Here is a 19,242-nt window from a genome sequence, read left to right on the forward strand (position 1 = left end):
CTATTTTTCCACCACTATCACTGGGATTGAATATGCAAATACGCTTAAATTATATGACAATTTTCTGTATCGAAACTGATCTCCCAGCTCAGCCCCATCCCATTAATTCACAGCCCTTCTCATTCCTAGGTTATGCTATGCCTTCCATGTGTTGCACAGTATTTACAGATATTACAAATACCAGAAGATATTTTTCCCATCGACGTCTGTGCTTGCAGGAGTCATTTGAAGGCAGCATTGACAGTTGAAGATCGACTTTTTTGCCTAAGGTTGGCTTGAGCCAGCCAATATTTGGTTGGCTCAAGCACCTGTTGATAGCGCTAATACCTTGCAGTTACATCTGGTGCGGCCGGTTTGAAACTCGCTGTTGTAGTTGAGAAAAACAGTATTCCACATCTGGCACAGCCAGTATGGAACATGACGAGGGGCTAAAATATATGCACTACACACACAACTAACACCTGCATCAACCATCACAACTACCTAATACCGTACTATGGTCCAATAGGATGTGAGATGAGTGCACTAAAGGTTTTAAATTCAAGAAACTTTTATATTTCTGGCAGGTGCATGACCTGTGTGTATGTGAGCATTCCAGAGTGTAAATATGTGTATGGTGATGCGGACGAGTGTACATGTTATACCCAGTAGACTCACAGGGCAGGATGTTGACGTAGCGGTTCTTGGGGCGGTTGTCCGGGTGGCTGGCAGCGTTGGTGGTGCTGGCGGGGCTGACGGCCTTCAGCTCCTCGAACTCCTTCGCCAGCATCTCTTGATCTGTCGCATACAACGCTATTAGGCCATACATCTGATTTCCAACTCTCGAGAAAAGCACAGGTTAAACTCTTACATCTTTATGGTGGCAGCAGCAGCATAACGAAGACTCAGTCACAGTAGCGGGACATCACGCATTTTTATTGATTGACGTTCCGTTACTGTGATTCCGTTTGCTACTTCATTTAACATTAGCAAAATATTAAGACTTTAATCATCGCCACACGTCCACAAACTGTTTCTACATAAGCTGAGTTGTAAAGCAGTAATCCAACATGGCGTCGATACATTCTGGAGGTACTGTCCAAAACAACATTTATTCTTCGTCATTAGCATAAACGTTTTCTGAAATTTAATTTGAATAATTTTAAGTTACTTCTTTAAACCAAGACGCTGAATTTCATCTAACAATCTGTCTGACAATTTAATAAACTATTTGAAAGGAAAGATTTAGGAACCCGGGTCGATCCGGCGCTTGTTAATAATGTTAATAATGATTCTGCCTAGAGAAAGTACCGCTATAAGGCAAAAGGACTACTTGGAAGGATAAGGTACAACGAGGGCGGATAAGGCACCGCGAGGGCGGATAAGGCACCACGAGGGAGGATAAGGCACCACGAGGGTGGATAAGGTACCACGAGGGAGGATAAGGCACCACGAGGGAGGATAAGGCACCACAAGGGTGGATAAGGTACCACGAGGGAGGATAAGGCACCACGAGGGAGGATAAGGTACCACGAGGGAGGATAAGGCATCACGAGGGAGGATAAGGCACCACGAGGGAGGATAAGGTACCACGAGGGAGGATAAGGCACCACGAGGGAGGATAAGGCACCACGAGGGAGGATAAGGCACCACGAGGGAGGATAAGGCACCACGAGGGAGGATAAGGCACCACGAGGGAGGATAAGGCACCACTAGGGAGGATAAGGCACTACGAGGGAGGATAAGGTACCACGAGGGAGGATAAGGTACCACGAGGGAGGATAAGGTACCACGAGGTAGGATAAGGTACAACGAGGATGGATAAGGCACCACGAGGGAGGATAAGGCACCACGAGGGAGGATAAGGCACCACGAGGGAGGATAAGGCACCACGAGGGAGGATAAGGCACCACGAGGGATGATAAGGCACCACGAGGGAGGATGAGGCACCACGAAGGAGGATAAGGTACCACGAGGGAGGATAAGGTACCACGAGGGAGGATAAAAGACCACGAGGGAGGATAAGGCACCACGAGGGAGGATAAGGCACCACGAGGGAGGATAAGGCACCACGAGGGAGGGATAAGGTACCACGAGGGAGGGATAAGGCACCACGAGGGAGGGATAAGGCGCCACGAGGGAGGATAAGGCACCACGAGGGAGGATAAGGCACCACGAGGGAGGATAAGGCACCACGAGGGAGGATAAGGTACCACGAGGGAGGATAAAACACCACGAGGGCGTATAAGGCACCACGATGGAGGATAAGGCTCCACGAGGGAGGATAAGGCACCACAAGGGAGGATAAGGTACCACGAGGGAGAATAAGGCACCACGAGGGAGGATAAGGCACCACGAGGGAGGATAAGGCACCACAAGGGAGGATAAGGTACCACGAGGGAGAATAAGGCACCACGAGGGAGGATAAGGCACCACGAGGGAGGATAAGGCACCACGAGGGAGGATAAGGCACCACAAGGGAGGATAAGGTACCACGAGGGAGAATAAGGCACCACGAGGGAGGATAAGGCACCACGAGGGAGTCGGAGGGGGGATAAGGTACCACAGGGGGAAGCAGCAACCTACCAAGAGGGGTGTGGACGTACCACGACAAAGAAGCGACCTACCGTGCGAAGGGGACAAGATGCTAGTCGAGGTGAGGACGTACCGTTGGCGAGGAGGGCGGTGAGGGTCTGGTGGAGCTCAGAGACCTTGACTGGGCGCTGCATGCAGATCAGGGAGTCTAGCTGGAACATCCAGCTGAGGTCGAAGGGCACCCGCTCTTCCCTGCTCCGGCAAGGGGGTATAATAGTCGGTTAAACGCTAGCAAACGGCACCGGAAACATGCAGGTCAGAGCACAACATACATCACACACACACACCACAGGCCACGACACACGAGTCGCAGGACACACAACTCACAAGACACAGGACTCATAAGACATACAACTCACAAGACACAGGACTCACAAGACACAGGTCTCACAAGACACAGGACTCACAAGACACGGGATTCACAAGTGTTATGATCCCAGGTAGCTGGAAAACGAGTCTACCCCTTGTGAGAGTTATTTAGCAAACCTGACCCAACTAAGCGGTCAAGGGAAATATAGACATGTAAATAAGTATTAAATACTTGGCCAGTATTGACGAATAGTTTAAAAGCATGGGCAGTGGATAATTATGTACATAAATGACTTGACATGAGATGTCGAGACTTTCTGAGGAAGGTATGAGGCTCATGGCAGGGGTCTTGACTTTACTCGAGCAGTGGAAGTCGTGGGAGGAAGGTACAGTGTCTTTAGGCTCCTGACAGTAAGGGAAGAATCTCTAATTTCGTGCTCTGTTAAGAGGAGGAACTAATCAGGCGTTCGTGTATGAAGCCTGGGAAAGACTTAGTGCTCGAGTCAGGAATGAGAGGAGCCTTGTGAAGCAGTTTAATAGCAATTTTTGTGGGCAAGGAGATCGCCAACGTCAGAGGCCGGACCTGGATGCGCCCCCGCGTCTAACAAATTCTTTGGTAAGTCCATTTTAACCAGTTGCTAGTGATTGCCTGTAGTTGATCATGTGCCCAACGATCGTAGCAAGTGTTTATGGATACATTATGCATACTTTATTAAGACAGAAAGCTTAAATAAGAGAGTAAAGATAGAGGAACCTCCTGGGGAGAGGAGTGATACATCCACTCTCTCCAGAGGCCAAAGGCTGACTGAGGGAGGCGCGGCAGGCAGCTCGCAGGGCGGAGGGCCGCCCAAGGAAGGCGGAGCATGGATCCGTCCGAACGGGGGCGTTCCCCCTCGCGACGTGCGGGAGTCGGAGAGATGTCTGGTGAAGACATTTATTGTGTGTGCATATATTTTAGTTATATGTTAGTAAGGAAACATTTTTATTGGCGTGTCGATGGGTTGCAGTTTTGTGTGGAGAAGGAGTTGATGGGGGAACTTCAAAGCCAGGGAAGGAGTTAGTGGATGCTACTCCAAGGCTGTAGAAGAAGTACTGAACTCTGTGGAAGAGCAGACCCCCATAATGAGGAGCTGGACCTCAAGCTGTGTGAAGCAACAGGAAGTGGAGTTGCACGTGTCTGTGTAGTCAGTGGTGGAGCATCACTGGTGTTCAAGGGAAACTTCATGGTGTAGCAGTATGGGAGAGCTACAGAAGACTCTTGTAGACAGTTCTGGGAAAACCCAGAGTTATACAGGATAGTGAGACCCTAAATGCAGAGCGGAGGTTCATGGTGACTACTTATAATGTATCGGGAGAGTGCTTGAATGTCATTGTCGTGTAAGACACAGTGGAAGGTGGGTGATTGGCCATTTTTGTGTTGAGGAATTTTCATGCAGATGTTTCTAGTGTCTTGGCCACAGGCATAGCTTTATATGTTTACAGGACTGACTGTGTAATTCTGATGTTTCTAGTGTTGCAGCCATTGGCTGAAATATATATATATATATATATATATATATATATATATATATATATATATATATATATATATATATATATATATATATATATTCTAACAAACCTGACCCTATATATATATATATATATATATATATATATATATATATATATATATATATATATATATATATATATATATATATATATATATGTGTATATCACGAAAATAAACACGTGATTAAGAATGTGACAATGTCAGACCACGGAGGAAAAATGAAACAGGAAATTTCCTTAAGTACTTTCGTATATTAAATACATCTTCAGAAGGTGAAGATGTATTTAATATACGAAAGTACTTAAGGAAATTTCCTGTTTCATTTTTCCTCCGTGGTCTGACATTGTCATATATATATATATATATATATATATATATATATATATATATATATATATATATATATATATATATATATATATATATATATATATATATATATATATATATTCTAGGGTTGACTGTGCAATATTACTATTAAGAGAATTAACCCACTTGGTGAGGAAATAATAAGTGGCAGAGTTGGGCAACCACTGATATAGACGGCTGGTGAAGCCAGGATGGTATTGGATTGCAACCAGGATATGGTAGCTTAAAGTGTTTGGGTTAATACTTTTATTTCTGTTATGTCAGTGTACTGTATATGTTCTTTGTCATTAAATGTATATAGTTAACAGGTGTTTGCCATTGTCCTGGTGAGGCTTCCTAGAAAGCAGAAAAGAGGGAGAGAGAGAGAAAACATAAAAGCTGTAGACAGGGTGATAAGGAATACTAATTCAGAAAAAGGGGATTGAGGAGACCATTCCAAACAAGGAGAGAGTGGGGAGTCACGGCGGCTCAAGTAGGGTGTGTGCACAGAACAACGAGGCCAGTGTTGGAGCCGCACCCCGTAGAGATGTGGCGCTGATCCCCTCTCCAAGATCAAGAGGGTGATCTAAGAAAACTACAAGCACTCTATAGATCAGAGTTGGTTGACCGGCGGTAGCGAGAGTGTGGCTGTCGAGGTCGGTTGTCTGTTCCTGCAGAGAGTGGTTGGGGGACGTTGTCTACCTGTACGCGAGGAACGATTTGGTGTAGAAACCAGAGCTCTTTGGAGGTTTAAGCTCCAACCCGCCTTCAGGAAGTCCGGGACAGGACACAAGACACACAACTCACAAGACACAAGACACAAAACACAGGACTCACAAGACACAGGACTCACAAGACACAGGACTCACAAGACACACGACTCACAAGACACACGACTCACAAGACACACGACTCACAAGACACACGACTCACAAGACACACGACTCACAAGACACGACTCACAAGACACACGACTCACAAGACACACGACTCACAAGACACACGACTCACAAGACACAGAACTCACAAGACACAGGACTTACAAGACACAAGACACACGACTCACAAGACACAAGGCACAGGACTCACAAGACACACGACACACAAAACACACGACTCACAAGACACACAAGACACACGACTCACAAGACACAGGACTCACAAGACACAAGACTCACAAGACACACGACTCACAAGACACAAGACACACGACTCATAAAACACAAGACACACAAGACACAGGATTCACAAGACACACGACTCACAAGACACAAAACACACGACTCACAAGACACACGACTCACAAGACACAAGACACACGACTCATAAAACACAAGACACACAAGACACAGGATTCACAAGACACACGACTCACAAGACACACAAAACACACGACTCACAAGACACACGACTCACAAGACACACGACTCACAAGACACACGACTCACAATACACAAGACACACGACTCACAAAACACAAGACACACAAGACACAGGATTCACAAGACACACGACTCACAAGACACAAGACACACGACTCACAAAACACAAGACACACAAGACAGGACTCACAAGACACACGACTCACAAGACACACAAAACACACTACTCACAAGACACACGACTCACAAGACACACGACTCACAAAATACAAGACACACAAGACAGGACTCACAAGACACACGACTCACAAGACACACAAAACGCACGACTCACAAGACACACAAGACACAGGACTCACAAGACACACGACTCACAAGACACACGACTCACAAAACACAAGATACACAAGACACAGGACTCACAAGACACACAAGACCACACGACTCACAAGACACACGACTCACAAGACACACAACTCACAAGACACAGGACTCACAAGACACAGGACTCACAAGACACAGGACTCACAAGACACACGACTCACAAAACACAAGACACACGACTCACAGGACTCACAAGACACACGACTCACAAGACACAGGACTCACAAGACACAGGACTCACAAGACACACAACTCACAAGACACAGGACTCACAAGACACAGGACTCACAAGACACAGGACTCACAAGACACAGGACTCGCAAGACACAGGACTCACAAGACAGGACTCACAAGACACAGGACTCACAAGACACACAACTCACAAGACACACAACTCACAAGACACAGGACTCACAAGACACAGGACTCACAAGACACACGACTCACAAGACACAGGACTCACAAGACACAGGACTCACAAGACACAGGACTCACAAGACACAGGACTCACAAGACACAGGACTCACAAGACACAGGACTCACAAGACACACGACTCACAAGACACACGACTCACAAGACACAGGACTCACAAGACACAGGACTCACAAGACACAGGACTCACAAGACACACGACTCACAAGACACAGGACTCACAAGACACACGACTCACAAGACACAGGACTCACAAGACACACGACTCACAAGACACACGACTCACAAAACACAAGACACAGGACTCACAAGACACACGACTCACAAAACACAAGACACAGGACTCACAAGACACAGGACTCACAAGACACAGGACTCACAAGACACAGGACTCACAAGACACAGGACTCACAATTAAGACACAGGACTCACAAGACACACGACTCACAAGACACAGGACTCACAAGACACACGACTCACAAGACACAGGACTCACAAGACACAGGACTCACAAGACACAGGACTCACAAGACACACGACTCACAAGACACACGACTCACAAGACACAGGACTCACAAGACACACGACTCACAAGACACAGGACTCACAAGACACAGGACTCACAAGACATAGGACTCACAAGACACACGACTCACAAAACACAAGACACAGGACTCACAAGACACAGGACTCACAAGACACACGACTCACAAAACACAAGACACAGGACTCACAAGACACAGGACTCACAAGACACAGGACTCACAAGACACAGGACTCACAAGACACAGGACTCACAAGACACACGACTCACAAGACACAGGACTCACAAGACACAGGACTCACAAGACACAGGACTCACAAGACACAGGACTCACAAGACACACGACTCACAAGACACAGGACTCACAAGACACAGGACTCACAAGACACAGGACTCACAAGACACAGGACTCACAGGTTATTGGTGGCGACTTTGCGGTAGCTATAGTACCCGGCGACGGTGAGGCTCACGAGCACCAGCAGCACAAACAACACCACCACCGGCGGTTGGAAGAAGTTCCATGCTGGCGGAGGAGAGTGGTGAGTCAGGGGGAGTGGTGAGTCAGGAGAGGCAGGGGAGTGGTGAGTCAGGAGAGGCAGGGGAGTGGTGAGTCAGGAGAGGCAGGGGAGTGGTGAGTCAGGTGGAGAGGCAGGGAGTGGTGAGTCAGGTGGAGAGGCAGGGGAGTGGTGAGTCAGGTGGAGAGGCAGGGAGTGGTGAGTCAGGAGAGGCAGGGGAGTGGTGAGTCAGGAGAGGCAGGGGAGTGGTGAGTCAGGGGGAGTGGAGTCAGGAGAGGCAGGGGAGTGGTGAGTCAGGGGGAGTGGAGTCAGGAGAGGCAGGGGAGTGGTGAGTCAGTGGGAGAGGCAGGGGAGTGGTGAGTCAGTGGGAGAGGCAGGGGAGTGGTGAGTCAGGGGGAGTGGTGAGTCAGGAGAGGCAGGGGAGTGGTGAGTCAGTGGGAGAGGCAGGGAGTGGTGAGTCAGGTGGAGAGGCAGGGAGTGGTGAGTCAGGTGGAGAGGCAGGGAGTAGTGAGTCAGGGGAGTGGTGAGTCAGGGGGAGAAACAGGGGAGTGGTGAGTCAGGGGGAGAAACAGGGGAGTTATGAGTCAGGAGGAGAAACAAGGGAGTGGTGAGTCAGGTGGAGAGGCAGGGAGTGGTGAGTCAGGGGGCGCGGCAGGGGAGTGGTGAGTCAGGGGGAGTGGTGAGTCAGGAGGAGAAACAGGGGAGTGGTGAGTCAGGAGAGGCAGGGGAGTGGTGAGTCAGTGGGAGAAACGGGAGTGGTGAGTCAGGAGGAGAAACGGGAGTGGTGAGTCAGGTGGAGAGGCAGGGAGAGGTGAGTCAGGGGGAGAAACAGGGGGGTGGTGAATCAGGAGGAGAAACAGGGGAGTGGTGAGTCAGGGGGAAAGGCAGGGGAGTGGTGAGTCAGGAGGAGAGGAAGGGGAGAGGTGAGTCAGGGGGAGAAACAGGGGAGTGGTGAGTCAGGAGGAGAAACAGGGGAGTGGTGAGTCAGGGGGATAGGCAGGGGAGTGGTGAGTCAGGAGGAGAAACAGGGGAGTGGTGAGTCAGAAGGAGAGGCAGGGGAGTGGTGAGTCAGGTGGAGAGGCAGGGAGTGGTGAGTCAGGGGGAGCGGCAGGGGAGTGGTGAGTCAGGGGGAGAGGCAGGGGAGTGGTGAGTCAGGAGAGGCAGGGGAGTGGTGAGTCAGGGGGAGAGGCAGGGGAGTGGTGAGTCAGGAGAGGCAGGGGAGTGGTGAGTCAGGGGGAGAAACAGGGGAGTGGTGAGTCAGGAGGAGAAACAGGGGAGTAGTGAGTCATGGGGAGAGGCAGGGGAGTGGTGGGTCAGGAGGAGAAACAGGGGAGTGGTGAGTCAGGGGGATAGGCAGGGGAGTGGCGAGTCAGGAGGAGAAACAGGGGAGTGGTGAGTCAGGGGGAGAGGCAGGGGAGTGGTGAGTCAGGAGGAGAAACAGGGGAGTGGTGAGTCAGGGGGAGAGGCAGGGGAGTGGTGAGTCAGGGGGAGAGGCAGGGGAGTGGTGAGTCAGGAGGAGAGGCAGGGGAGTGGTGAGTCAGGGGGAGAAGCAGGGGAGTGGTGAGTCAGGGGGAGAGGCAGGGGAGTGGTGAGCCAGGGGGAGAGGCAGGGGAGTGGTGAGTCAGGGGGAGAGGCAGGGGAGTGGTGAGTAGGGGAGAGGCAGGGGAGTGGTGAGTCAGGGGAAGAGGCAGGGGAGTGGTGAGTCAGGGGGAGAGGCAGGGGAGTGGTGAGTCAGGAGGAGAGGCAGGGGAGTGGTGAGTAAGGGGGAGAGGCAGGGGAGTGGTGAGTCAGGGAGTGGTGAGTTAGGGGGGATAGGCAGGGGAGTGGTGAGTCAGGAGGAGAGGTAGGGAGTGGTGAGTCAGGGGGAGAGGCAGGGGAGTGGCGAGTCAAGGGGAGAGGCAGGGGAGTGGTGAGTCAGGTGGAGAGGCAGGGGAGTGGCGAGTCAAGGGGAGAGGCAGGGGAGTGGTGAGTCAGGGGAGTGGTGAGTCAGGGGAGTGGTGAGTCAGGGGAGTGGTGAGTCAGGGGGAGATGCAGGGGAGTGGTGAGTCAGGGGGGGAAAGGCAGGGGAGGGGGGGACGGTAGTGAAGGGAGTAATGAAGGGGAAACACCAAGAGTAATGTATACTTTACTCGTAGAGGTTTACATATATGGTCTCTATAAAAGTCAAACATAAACAAACAGGTGTAATGCTAATATAAACATTGTGTTCATTAACAAAATAAGAGATCTTACGCTGGGTCCTGAAGCTGTAGATCCTGGAGTCGCCATAGCCCATTTTGGTGAACATGCGGAACTTGTAGTAATATACCGTGTTTGGCACCAGAGGTCCATTGCAATCTTGGCACGTGGCCCACTGGTCTTCCCCTGATTTATGAGATGAGAATTCACGTAGTTACAACCATGACCCACCATACACTAGGGCCGCAGTCACAACCCACAATGGTCACTTGGGAGATTAAAGCCAATAATAGTACTCTATTAGACACAAGTGTTATCCAGGGTGGTATACTATTGCGTAGTAACAACCCTATTTAAAGCGACAGCTGCTGATCCTGGAGGACGCACAGAATCCATTCAATAAAATATCCTAATTATTGTGACCGCTTGAAATCCCTTAAACTAGGCTCCTTAGAGCACAAGCGAGAGGGAGATATGCATATAATAATTTACTCTGAAAATATTTGAGGGACTGGTTCCAATTCTGCACTCTGAGATAATCCCTTACGAGACTATCAGGCATGGCAGAAATGAACGAACTAGCCCCTTTGAAAAGTAGAGGTGCAGTGGGCCCATTGAGAGACATATCTCTAAACATTGGGGTCCCAAGGCTTCAACACTCTCCCTCAAAATATAAGGAGCATACCTAGCCGACCTCTCACTGTGTACTCACCTACTTTAGTACACGGTGCACCTCACCTAGGTGTTCAAAGGGTATGTGGTAAACGCTTGCAAAGGATACCTGATCAACCAGGCTCTAATTCATGCATCAGACTGCGAGCAGCGGCGTCTCTCACCCTGGGTGGACATACCGGACACCAGGAGCTTATGGGTGGGATGGATGACGTCCCTTGATGTTGAAGGTGGGTTTTATGACGTCCCTTGATCTTGAGGGGTGGGTTGGATGTCATCCTTTGATTTAGAGAGTGGGTTGGATGACGTCCCTTGATCTTGAGGGGTGGGTTAGATGACGTCCCTTGATCTTGAGGGGTGGGTTGGATGTCATCCTTTGATTTTGAGGGTGGGTTGGATGTCATCCTTTGATTTTGAGGGTGGGTTGGATGGCATCCTTTGATTTTGAGGGTGGGTTGGATGTCATCCTTTGATTTTGAGGGTGGGTTGGATGGCATCCTTTGATTTTGAGGGTGGGTTGGATGGCATCCTTTGATCTTGAGGGTGGGTTGGATGGCATCCTTTGATCTTGAGGGTGGGTTGGATGGCATCCTTTGATCTTGAGGGTGGGTTGGATGGCATCCTTTGATCTTGAGGGTGGGTTGGATGGCATCCTTTGATCTTGAGGGTGGGTTGGATGGCATCCTTTGATTTTGAGGGTGGGTTGGATGGCATCCTTTGATTTTGAGGGTGGGTTGGATGACAACTATTGACCTTGAGGAAGGTTGGATGACAACTATTGATCTTGAGGGTGGGTTGGATGGCAACCATTGATCGTGAGAAGGCGTTGAATCACAGCCAATGAGCTTGAGAAGTGGTTGAATCACAGCCAATGAGCTTGAGAAGCGGTTGAATCACAGTCAATGAGCTTGAGAATGTACCAAGAAGTACAGAATGTACATCTTACTAGAGTATAAATGTTTAAATTAGTAGCACGTTAAAAACTAGCCCAAGTTAAGGAAACTTACAGGTAATCTAGCAAATGGCAGAGAGTAAAACTAGCTAGAGTTAGCACACGTAGACAGACTTCTGTAGACGGCCACATACCGAAGACGAAGATGTGTCTCCCGCCTTGGTATTTAACCTTGGGGAAGACTCTGTAGAGCGCCTCAGGGTTCTTGTATTGCGGGTCGTAGTGCGGGTCCGTCCCTGTTCCTAGGCCAAATGCTTCCTGCGCTAGGTCGTCCTTCTTCGCTAAAATGATTTGATATTCGCTGTGCAGGAGTAAGAACAAGATGGGAAGTCATATACGAAGGCGTTAGAAACCACTATTATGGACTACATACGATCTAACAACCCATGCAGAGGATTACGAATGAGTATAAATTTTCCTCAAAACGCTTGGAAAGTCTTACAAATTGGTCTCAACTACATGGATTTTGCTGATTACTAAGTGTTACGTTTAAACACTAGAGATAGGTTAGGTTAGGTTAGGCTAGGCTAGGCTAGGTTAGGCTAGGCTAGTTCTCCTTATCAGCTTCCCGGCGTACTGGACCGGCTAACACTGTTCCTGAGACGCATGTTGCAAGGGGCTTCAATCTTAAGGAAAACAAGCTTTCAGGTTTTGAGATTTGTAGATAAATGCTTATCTTTATACTTTCGTCTTTGAATATGTAATGATCCAAGCTCCAATAATGTATTATCAAGCACGCTCGATCCTCAGAGGGAGAACTATTGCATGCTAATCCCATGTAAGGGAGACCAGTTAAGGCCAAGCTCTAGTAGGCTCTGTATACAAAAACTGATTGGTAATTCGGATGTCAGCCAACCGGCGGGTCGCATTCCGGTGATATCATTCTTGGGTTAAGCTTTAATATAAGCTAAATTACAGAAAATATGTTTATACAAAAATGTAAGAATATGTTGTTTGATATAAATCACCAGTGCTGGCATACAGACATACAGCCAGCGGGTCATTCCAAAAAAGGGGTTACAGTTTATCTTTTAATGGTTCCAAGTGAATGCTAGCAAGACTCGAGTTAAAGAACCGTGGCTAATTTTTGGCTTGTACGCATTGCCTACATTGTAACACAGAGAAGACGAGTATATTATGACACGAAACGATGCTGAACTGTTTTGTCAAACCAGAAGAGTTCGTCCCTTAATAATTCACCTAACTTATCGAAGCCGATGCTCGGAAAACGTAAAAATTACGGAGGTTTTAATGTTTACTAAAACAAAACAAATTGAGCGTTTTGTTGACGCTGTTAGAAGTGCGATATATTAGGCTGTAAAATGATTTTCAGAATGAAATTTCCATAATATTTATCACGTCTCATTCAGGATAGTTATGCTTTATGTAAGTTACACGCTGACTTTTATTTAATACATTTTTGTTAGTTGCTGTTTTTGTTCTCATCTATTGATTATTGTGTAGAAATGCACATATACTTAGTTGTTATGAAACTGATTTACTGTATTATGGCAAATATACTATTATATGTATTGATATTGAACCTCTATATTATATACACCAGGAAGGTAGTTGTTGGAAATATCCAACACTTATTTCCTCACTTTTCTAACGCCTTGGGGGGGGGGGGGGAATTTTGGGCTCAAACTGGTCTCTGATTAATTTCGGTCTTTTAATGATCTCTGTTATATTTCGGTCTACAAACGGACTCTGATTAATTTTCTGTCTTTAACTGGTCTCAATTTGGGTCTTATATGGTCTTTGAAATTATTTGGTGTAAAATGGTCTGTCATATTTTGGTCGTCTACTGAACTCTGAATAATTTTTGGTCTTTACTGGACTCTGACAAATTTTGGTAATTTACGGTCTTAAAGCTGAATTCTGTCTTGTTTAGGTCTTTTACTGATGAAATAGCCATAAATGGATATAAAACTTAAACTTACTACTAAGAAGTGTATTTTCCTTAACAAAACTTCTATGACAATATTCTCTGAAAATGGTATTTTGAAATATTTTCGGTCTTAAACTCGTAAATAAACTAAATAATAAAAATGCACTCAAGAAAGGTAAGGCTACCTCTCCTGGAGAGGATGGCATCACATACAACACCATGAGAGTACTTGCTGAGCTGCCAAATAGCCCTTTGCTAGAATTGTTTAATCAAAGTCTAAGGCAGGGTGTTTTACCTGACCGCTGGACACAGGGACTCATAATACCCATACCCAAGTTTAATTCACAAAAATTTAGACCCATTTCTCTGACGTCGTGCATGTGCAAAGTTCTTGAGAGAATTATTCTCGACAGACTAATGTTTCAAATCAAGCCCCACCTTGCCCCTAACCTGTATGGTTTCCTTCCTGGAAGAAGCACACAAACTTGCTTTGCTGAGTATTTTATCAGAGAGGGACCAAACTCTCAGGCGGCATTTATTGATCTCCAAACTGCTTTTGATACAGCAAACAGAGAAATAATCCTAGAACAGCTAGCCTCTTGTGGAGTTAAGGGAAGACTGTTGACATGGCTCAGGGGGTACCTGAGTAACAGAACCGCCTCAGTCCTTTTCAAGGGGGTCAAAAGTAAACCCTGTGCACCCTTTGAGTTGGGTACACCCCAGGGTGGAGTGCTAAGTCCCACACTGTTCAATGTTCTGATGCATAAATTAACAATTGATGTTCCCACACTACCTGACGAAGCCGTCATTTGTTATGCCGATGATATATGCATTGTTGCAAATTCCCAAACTAGACTGCAAGCTCTACTTGATTCATTCGCTGCTAAAAGCATTGAATGTGGTCTTGTTATCTTTATAACTAAATCCAGAGTTCTCCATCCTCAAGAGAAAACTCATGTCCCTATAGCTTTCAAGGTCAACAACCAGAACATTGAAACGTGTAGGCAGCACAAATACCTTGGAGTTGGTATTAACAGTGACATTGTAAATGATCTACACCGTAGGCTAAAAGAAAGACTAAAACCATTGAGAACACTTACTGGTAAGAATATTGGTATTAATATTAAATATGCTAGACTATTCTATATGATGTTCGTTAGATCTCTCGTTGATTATAATGCTCTGCACTTAATTAATTTCCCCTCCTCTGTGTTGGACAAACTTGAAGTAGTACAGAATGAGGCCATGAGGATAATTCTTGGTGCTTCAAGATGCACATGAATCATCAACATGAGGGAAGAACTGAAGCTTCCAACCATACTAGAGAGAATAATGCAAGTCAACACTACCTTTTGCCTTAAAGTCATGAGAGATCCTACATCTCCTGCATTGCTCAGAGACAAATTATTTAGTGCTGTTAACACCCTTTTGACTGGTGCCGACATACCAACTCACTCCTTTTATGATAATTGGCTGAGCAACAATGCTTACAATCTCATTAAACTTAACATTCCTTTTAAGTGCAATCTACCAGTCTCTGATATTCCTCTTTATCTGTACCCCACCATTCAAGTATCATACACACCTGTCACCAAGAAAGATAATGAGAATCTTGCTCTTCTCAAAGCTGTCACTCTTGAAACAATTGCCTCCTCCATCGAGAGTTTAAGATCTCACGAGCACTGTGTCTACACCGACGGCTCAGTCCAATCCTCTACTGGACGGACTGCAGCGGCATGTAGGTTTTATAGAAATAATATTTGCACAAAGACTGTCAGTGTCAGGTTAAACAACTGGCTGATCTCCACACAAGCAGAACTAGCAGCATTACACTTAGCAACCAGTACATTAAAAAACATTGGAGGAGGAATAATATTCTGTGATTCAAAGTCTGCTTTTCAAGCAATCGAAAACTTCTCTTGGAAGATCGACAGCAAGAACCTCATACTCCCAATTATAAATGACCTAATTGATGCACAGAGTAAAGGGTCTCGAATCTCCTTTGTATGGATACCTTCACACATAAATATAACCCATCATAATGAGACAGACATTGCAGCCAAATTAGCGTGTAACAAGTTTGAAGTTGAATTAGATCTAGGTATCCCCATCTCTGCTGTCAAAACTGTATTGGTCCAAACATTCAGATCTGATAGGAAAGAACTTACTGACTCCCAACGACCTGAAAGTACTAGTATAAAATGCTATGATTTGTTCAGATCTGAAACCTATATCTATGGACAGCACAAAACGTCCACTAGACTGTGCGACACAGTGGTTGCCAGGATCAGGTTGGGTTACCGTTACCTGTGGCAGGTGGCTGCAGGTGACGGGTCTCCCAATCCTGAGCACTCCAGTTGCAAACTCTGTGAGCAGGAACTACGGCACGATCTCCCGCACTACATCACTGAATGCCCAGTTATTAGACCTTTCAGACCAGTTGGCATGAGGTACCTGGAGCTTTGCAATTACTTTATTCACTCTCGTATTCTTGAAGATATCCTCACAGTATACCCAAAATTTGCCAGTGCAGGCTATTAAACACATGGCTCTGTATGACTAACCATCCTGCGAGATGGGGACTTGTATTACCACTGCTACCTTATTCAATCTTGTGTTGTTGGTATCCTCAAAATGCATCCGGAGTCTGCCAGTGCAGACCGCTTATCACATGTCTCTGTATGACTAACCATCCTGTGTGATGGGGATTTTTTAGCATCACCTACTTAGCTTTTTTGACACACTGTACTCCACTTCATATAGTCTAGGGTAGCTGCACTAATGCAGATGTACCTAATGTGTTAAAAAAAAAAAAAAAAAAACTGACTTTGCCCTTGAATTTTTTCTATAAGAAACTTGTATGAACTCTGAAGTAATTTTCAATTTCTGCCATAAGAAACCTTTAAGAACGAATTAGGGATTCTTGTCTCGAATTTTTCCCATAAGAACTCTTTAACAAACTTCTATGAACATATTCTCCGAAAATGGTCTTTGAAAAATTTAAGTCTTTAACTGTGAAAAATTTATCTCGAAACCCCCACAGATTAGCTGTGTCTGGGCTCGAAAATCCTCACTTACCTGGAAACCCTGACATGCCAGCAGTAACTGAGCTGGAACAATCTCAGTTACTGCTGGACCGTCATCCCTACTACTAACAGCTCCAGATATCCTCACCTCATACTGTCGTGTGAGAGATTAAACAGATCCAGATATCCTCACCTCATACTGTCGTGTGAGAGATTAAACAGATTCAGATATCCTCACCTCATACTGCCGTGTGAGTGGTTGTACAAATCCAGATATCCTCACCTGACCCTGCCATGTGATTGGTTGAACAGATCCAGATATCCTCACCTGATCCTGCCGTGTGAATGGTCAAACAGATCCTCCCTGATGATGATACAGTAGGTGGAGTAGTCGAGTCCTCTGACGCTCTCAGGAATCCTGTCCTTGGCCACATAATCATCGACTATGTTGTTCATGCGGGGAGGTACTGACAACAGTACATTAGTGTCACATTATTAAAATTATAAACAATAACTTTGACAATGAAAAAGGACGATACCAGATGTGGTTGGATGGCCTTAGTGAGCTTAGTATCTTTGGCAAGCTGTAGTAAGTTATATTAAAAAATATATGTCTCTCTATAATTATATTCTCTACCTCTCACTATTCTCCTCCTTCCTCTGGTCTTCCTTATATCTCTCATATAGTTAATATAGTAATCGTAATTATATAGAAGCATCATTATAAAGAAGCATCATTATATAGGAGCATCATTATAAAGAAGCATCATTATATAGAAGCATCATTATATAGAAGCATCATTATAAAGAAGCATCATTATATAGAATCAACTATCATTTCATGTTGCTCATTCTCAAACAACATTCGTAACAACTCAAACGCAACAACGCAAGCTCACAACATGTTTCATAGGAAAATGTGCATGTTGAGAGAGGATATTGGTAATCCGACAATTATCAGCCGAAATTCTTAACCCTTTTAGGTACTGTAAATGTTTTATGCAACACTCCATATTAGCTATGCTGAGAGTTTGTGCAGAGTGCCATAGTTGTAGCCATCAATACTGTGACCAATGAGAACATCAGTAGGAACCATGGGGAGGATTCCAACCTATGCGCTGGGGACTAATAGCCAATTGTGACAAATGATATAACTCATTATTGTGAAGTGGCTCCCACAGTATCATTTTTACATATAACATGTATTTGTTTACAAGCAACACGTGGCTGTGTTTATATGCAACACGTGGCTGTGTTTACATGCAACACTTGGCTGTGTTTACATGCAACACGTGGCTATGTTTACATGCAACACGTGGCTGTGTTTACATGTAACAGGTGGCTGTGTTTACATGCAACACGTGGCTGTGTTTACATGCAACACGTGGCTGAGTGTAACAAGCGGGGTTCCTCAAGGATCACCTAAGTGGCTGGGTGTAACTAGCGGAATTCCTCAAGGATCACCTGAGTAGCTGGGTGTAACTAGCGGAATTCCTCAAGGATCACCTGAGTGGCTGGGTGTAACTAGCGGAATTCCTCAAGGATCACCTGAGAGGCTGGGTGTAACAAGCGGGGTTAGTCAAGGATCACCTGAGTGGCTGGGTGTAACAAGCGGGGTTAGTCAAGGATCACCTGAGTGGCTGGGTGTAACAAGCGGGGTTCCTCAAGGATAAGGTCTTCGGCCCTATCGTCTTCATATTATATACTAAAAGTGTGTATGTCACAGTTTTTGTCTTTAAGTCAAGTTTGCCTGACCTAGTCAAGACCCTGCCTGACCTAGTCAAGACCCTGCCTGACCTAGTCAAGGCCCCGCCTGACCTAGTCAAGACCCTGCCTGACCTAGTCAAGACCCCGCCTGACCTAGTCAAGACCCTGCCTGACCTAGTCAAGACCCCGCCTGACCTAGTCAAGGCCCCGCCTGACCTAGTCGAGGCCCCGCCTGACCTAGTCAAGGCCCCGCCTGACCTAGTCAAGGCCCCGCCTGACCTAGTCAAGGCCCCGCCTGACCTAGTCAAGGCCCCGCCTGACCTAGTCAAGGCCCCGCCTGACCTAGTCAAGACCCCGCCTGACCTAGTCAAGGCCCCGCCTGACCTAGTCAAGACCCCGCCTGACCTAGTCAAGACCCCGCCTGACCTAGTCAAGACCCCGCCTGACCTAGTCAAGACCCTGCCTGACCTAGTCAAGACCCCGCCTGACATAGTCAAGACCCCGCCTGACCTAGTCAAGACCCCGCCTGACCTAGTCAAGACCCTGCCTGACCTAGTCAAGACCCCGCCTGACCTAGTCGAGGCCCCGCCTGACCTAGTCGAGGCCCCGCCTGACCTAGTCAAGGCCCCGCCTGACCTAGTCAAGGCCCCGCCTGACCTAGTCAAGGCCCCGCCTGACCTAGTCAAGGCCCCGCCTGACCTAGTCAAGGCCCCGCCTGACCTAGTCAAGACCCCGCCTGACCTAGTCAAGGCCCCGCCTGACCTAGTCAAGA

At 46.8% G+C, this 19,242-nt stretch overlaps 1 protein-coding gene across 2 annotated transcripts in view; it reads right to left on the reverse strand.

Moving 5' to 3' along the window:
• LOC123763529 (receptor-type tyrosine-protein phosphatase epsilon) overlaps window positions 1-19,242 on the reverse strand; it is a 104,717-nt gene that overhangs the window by 28,279 nt on the left and 57,196 nt on the right. For both annotated transcript variants that reach the window (XM_069304627.1, XM_069304628.1), the window contains 6 exons: window positions 17,092-17,230; window positions 11,981-12,147; window positions 10,277-10,408; window positions 7,944-8,052; window positions 2,648-2,766; window positions 658-777 (listed from right to left, as the gene is read on the reverse strand). In XM_069304627.1, coding sequence (XP_069160728.1) covers window positions 658-777; window positions 2,648-2,766; window positions 7,944-8,052; window positions 10,277-10,408; window positions 11,981-12,147; window positions 17,092-17,230 — 786 coding nt within the window. The remainder of the gene's footprint in view (window positions 1-657; window positions 778-2,647; window positions 2,767-7,943; window positions 8,053-10,276; window positions 10,409-11,980; window positions 12,148-17,091; window positions 17,231-19,242) is intronic.

The sequence above is a fragment of the Procambarus clarkii genome, chromosome 52 (genome assembly GCF_040958095.1).
Source record: "Procambarus clarkii isolate CNS0578487 chromosome 52, FALCON_Pclarkii_2.0, whole genome shotgun sequence".
In the NCBI taxonomy this organism is placed as follows: Eukaryota; Metazoa; Arthropoda; class Malacostraca; order Decapoda; family Cambaridae; genus Procambarus; species Procambarus clarkii.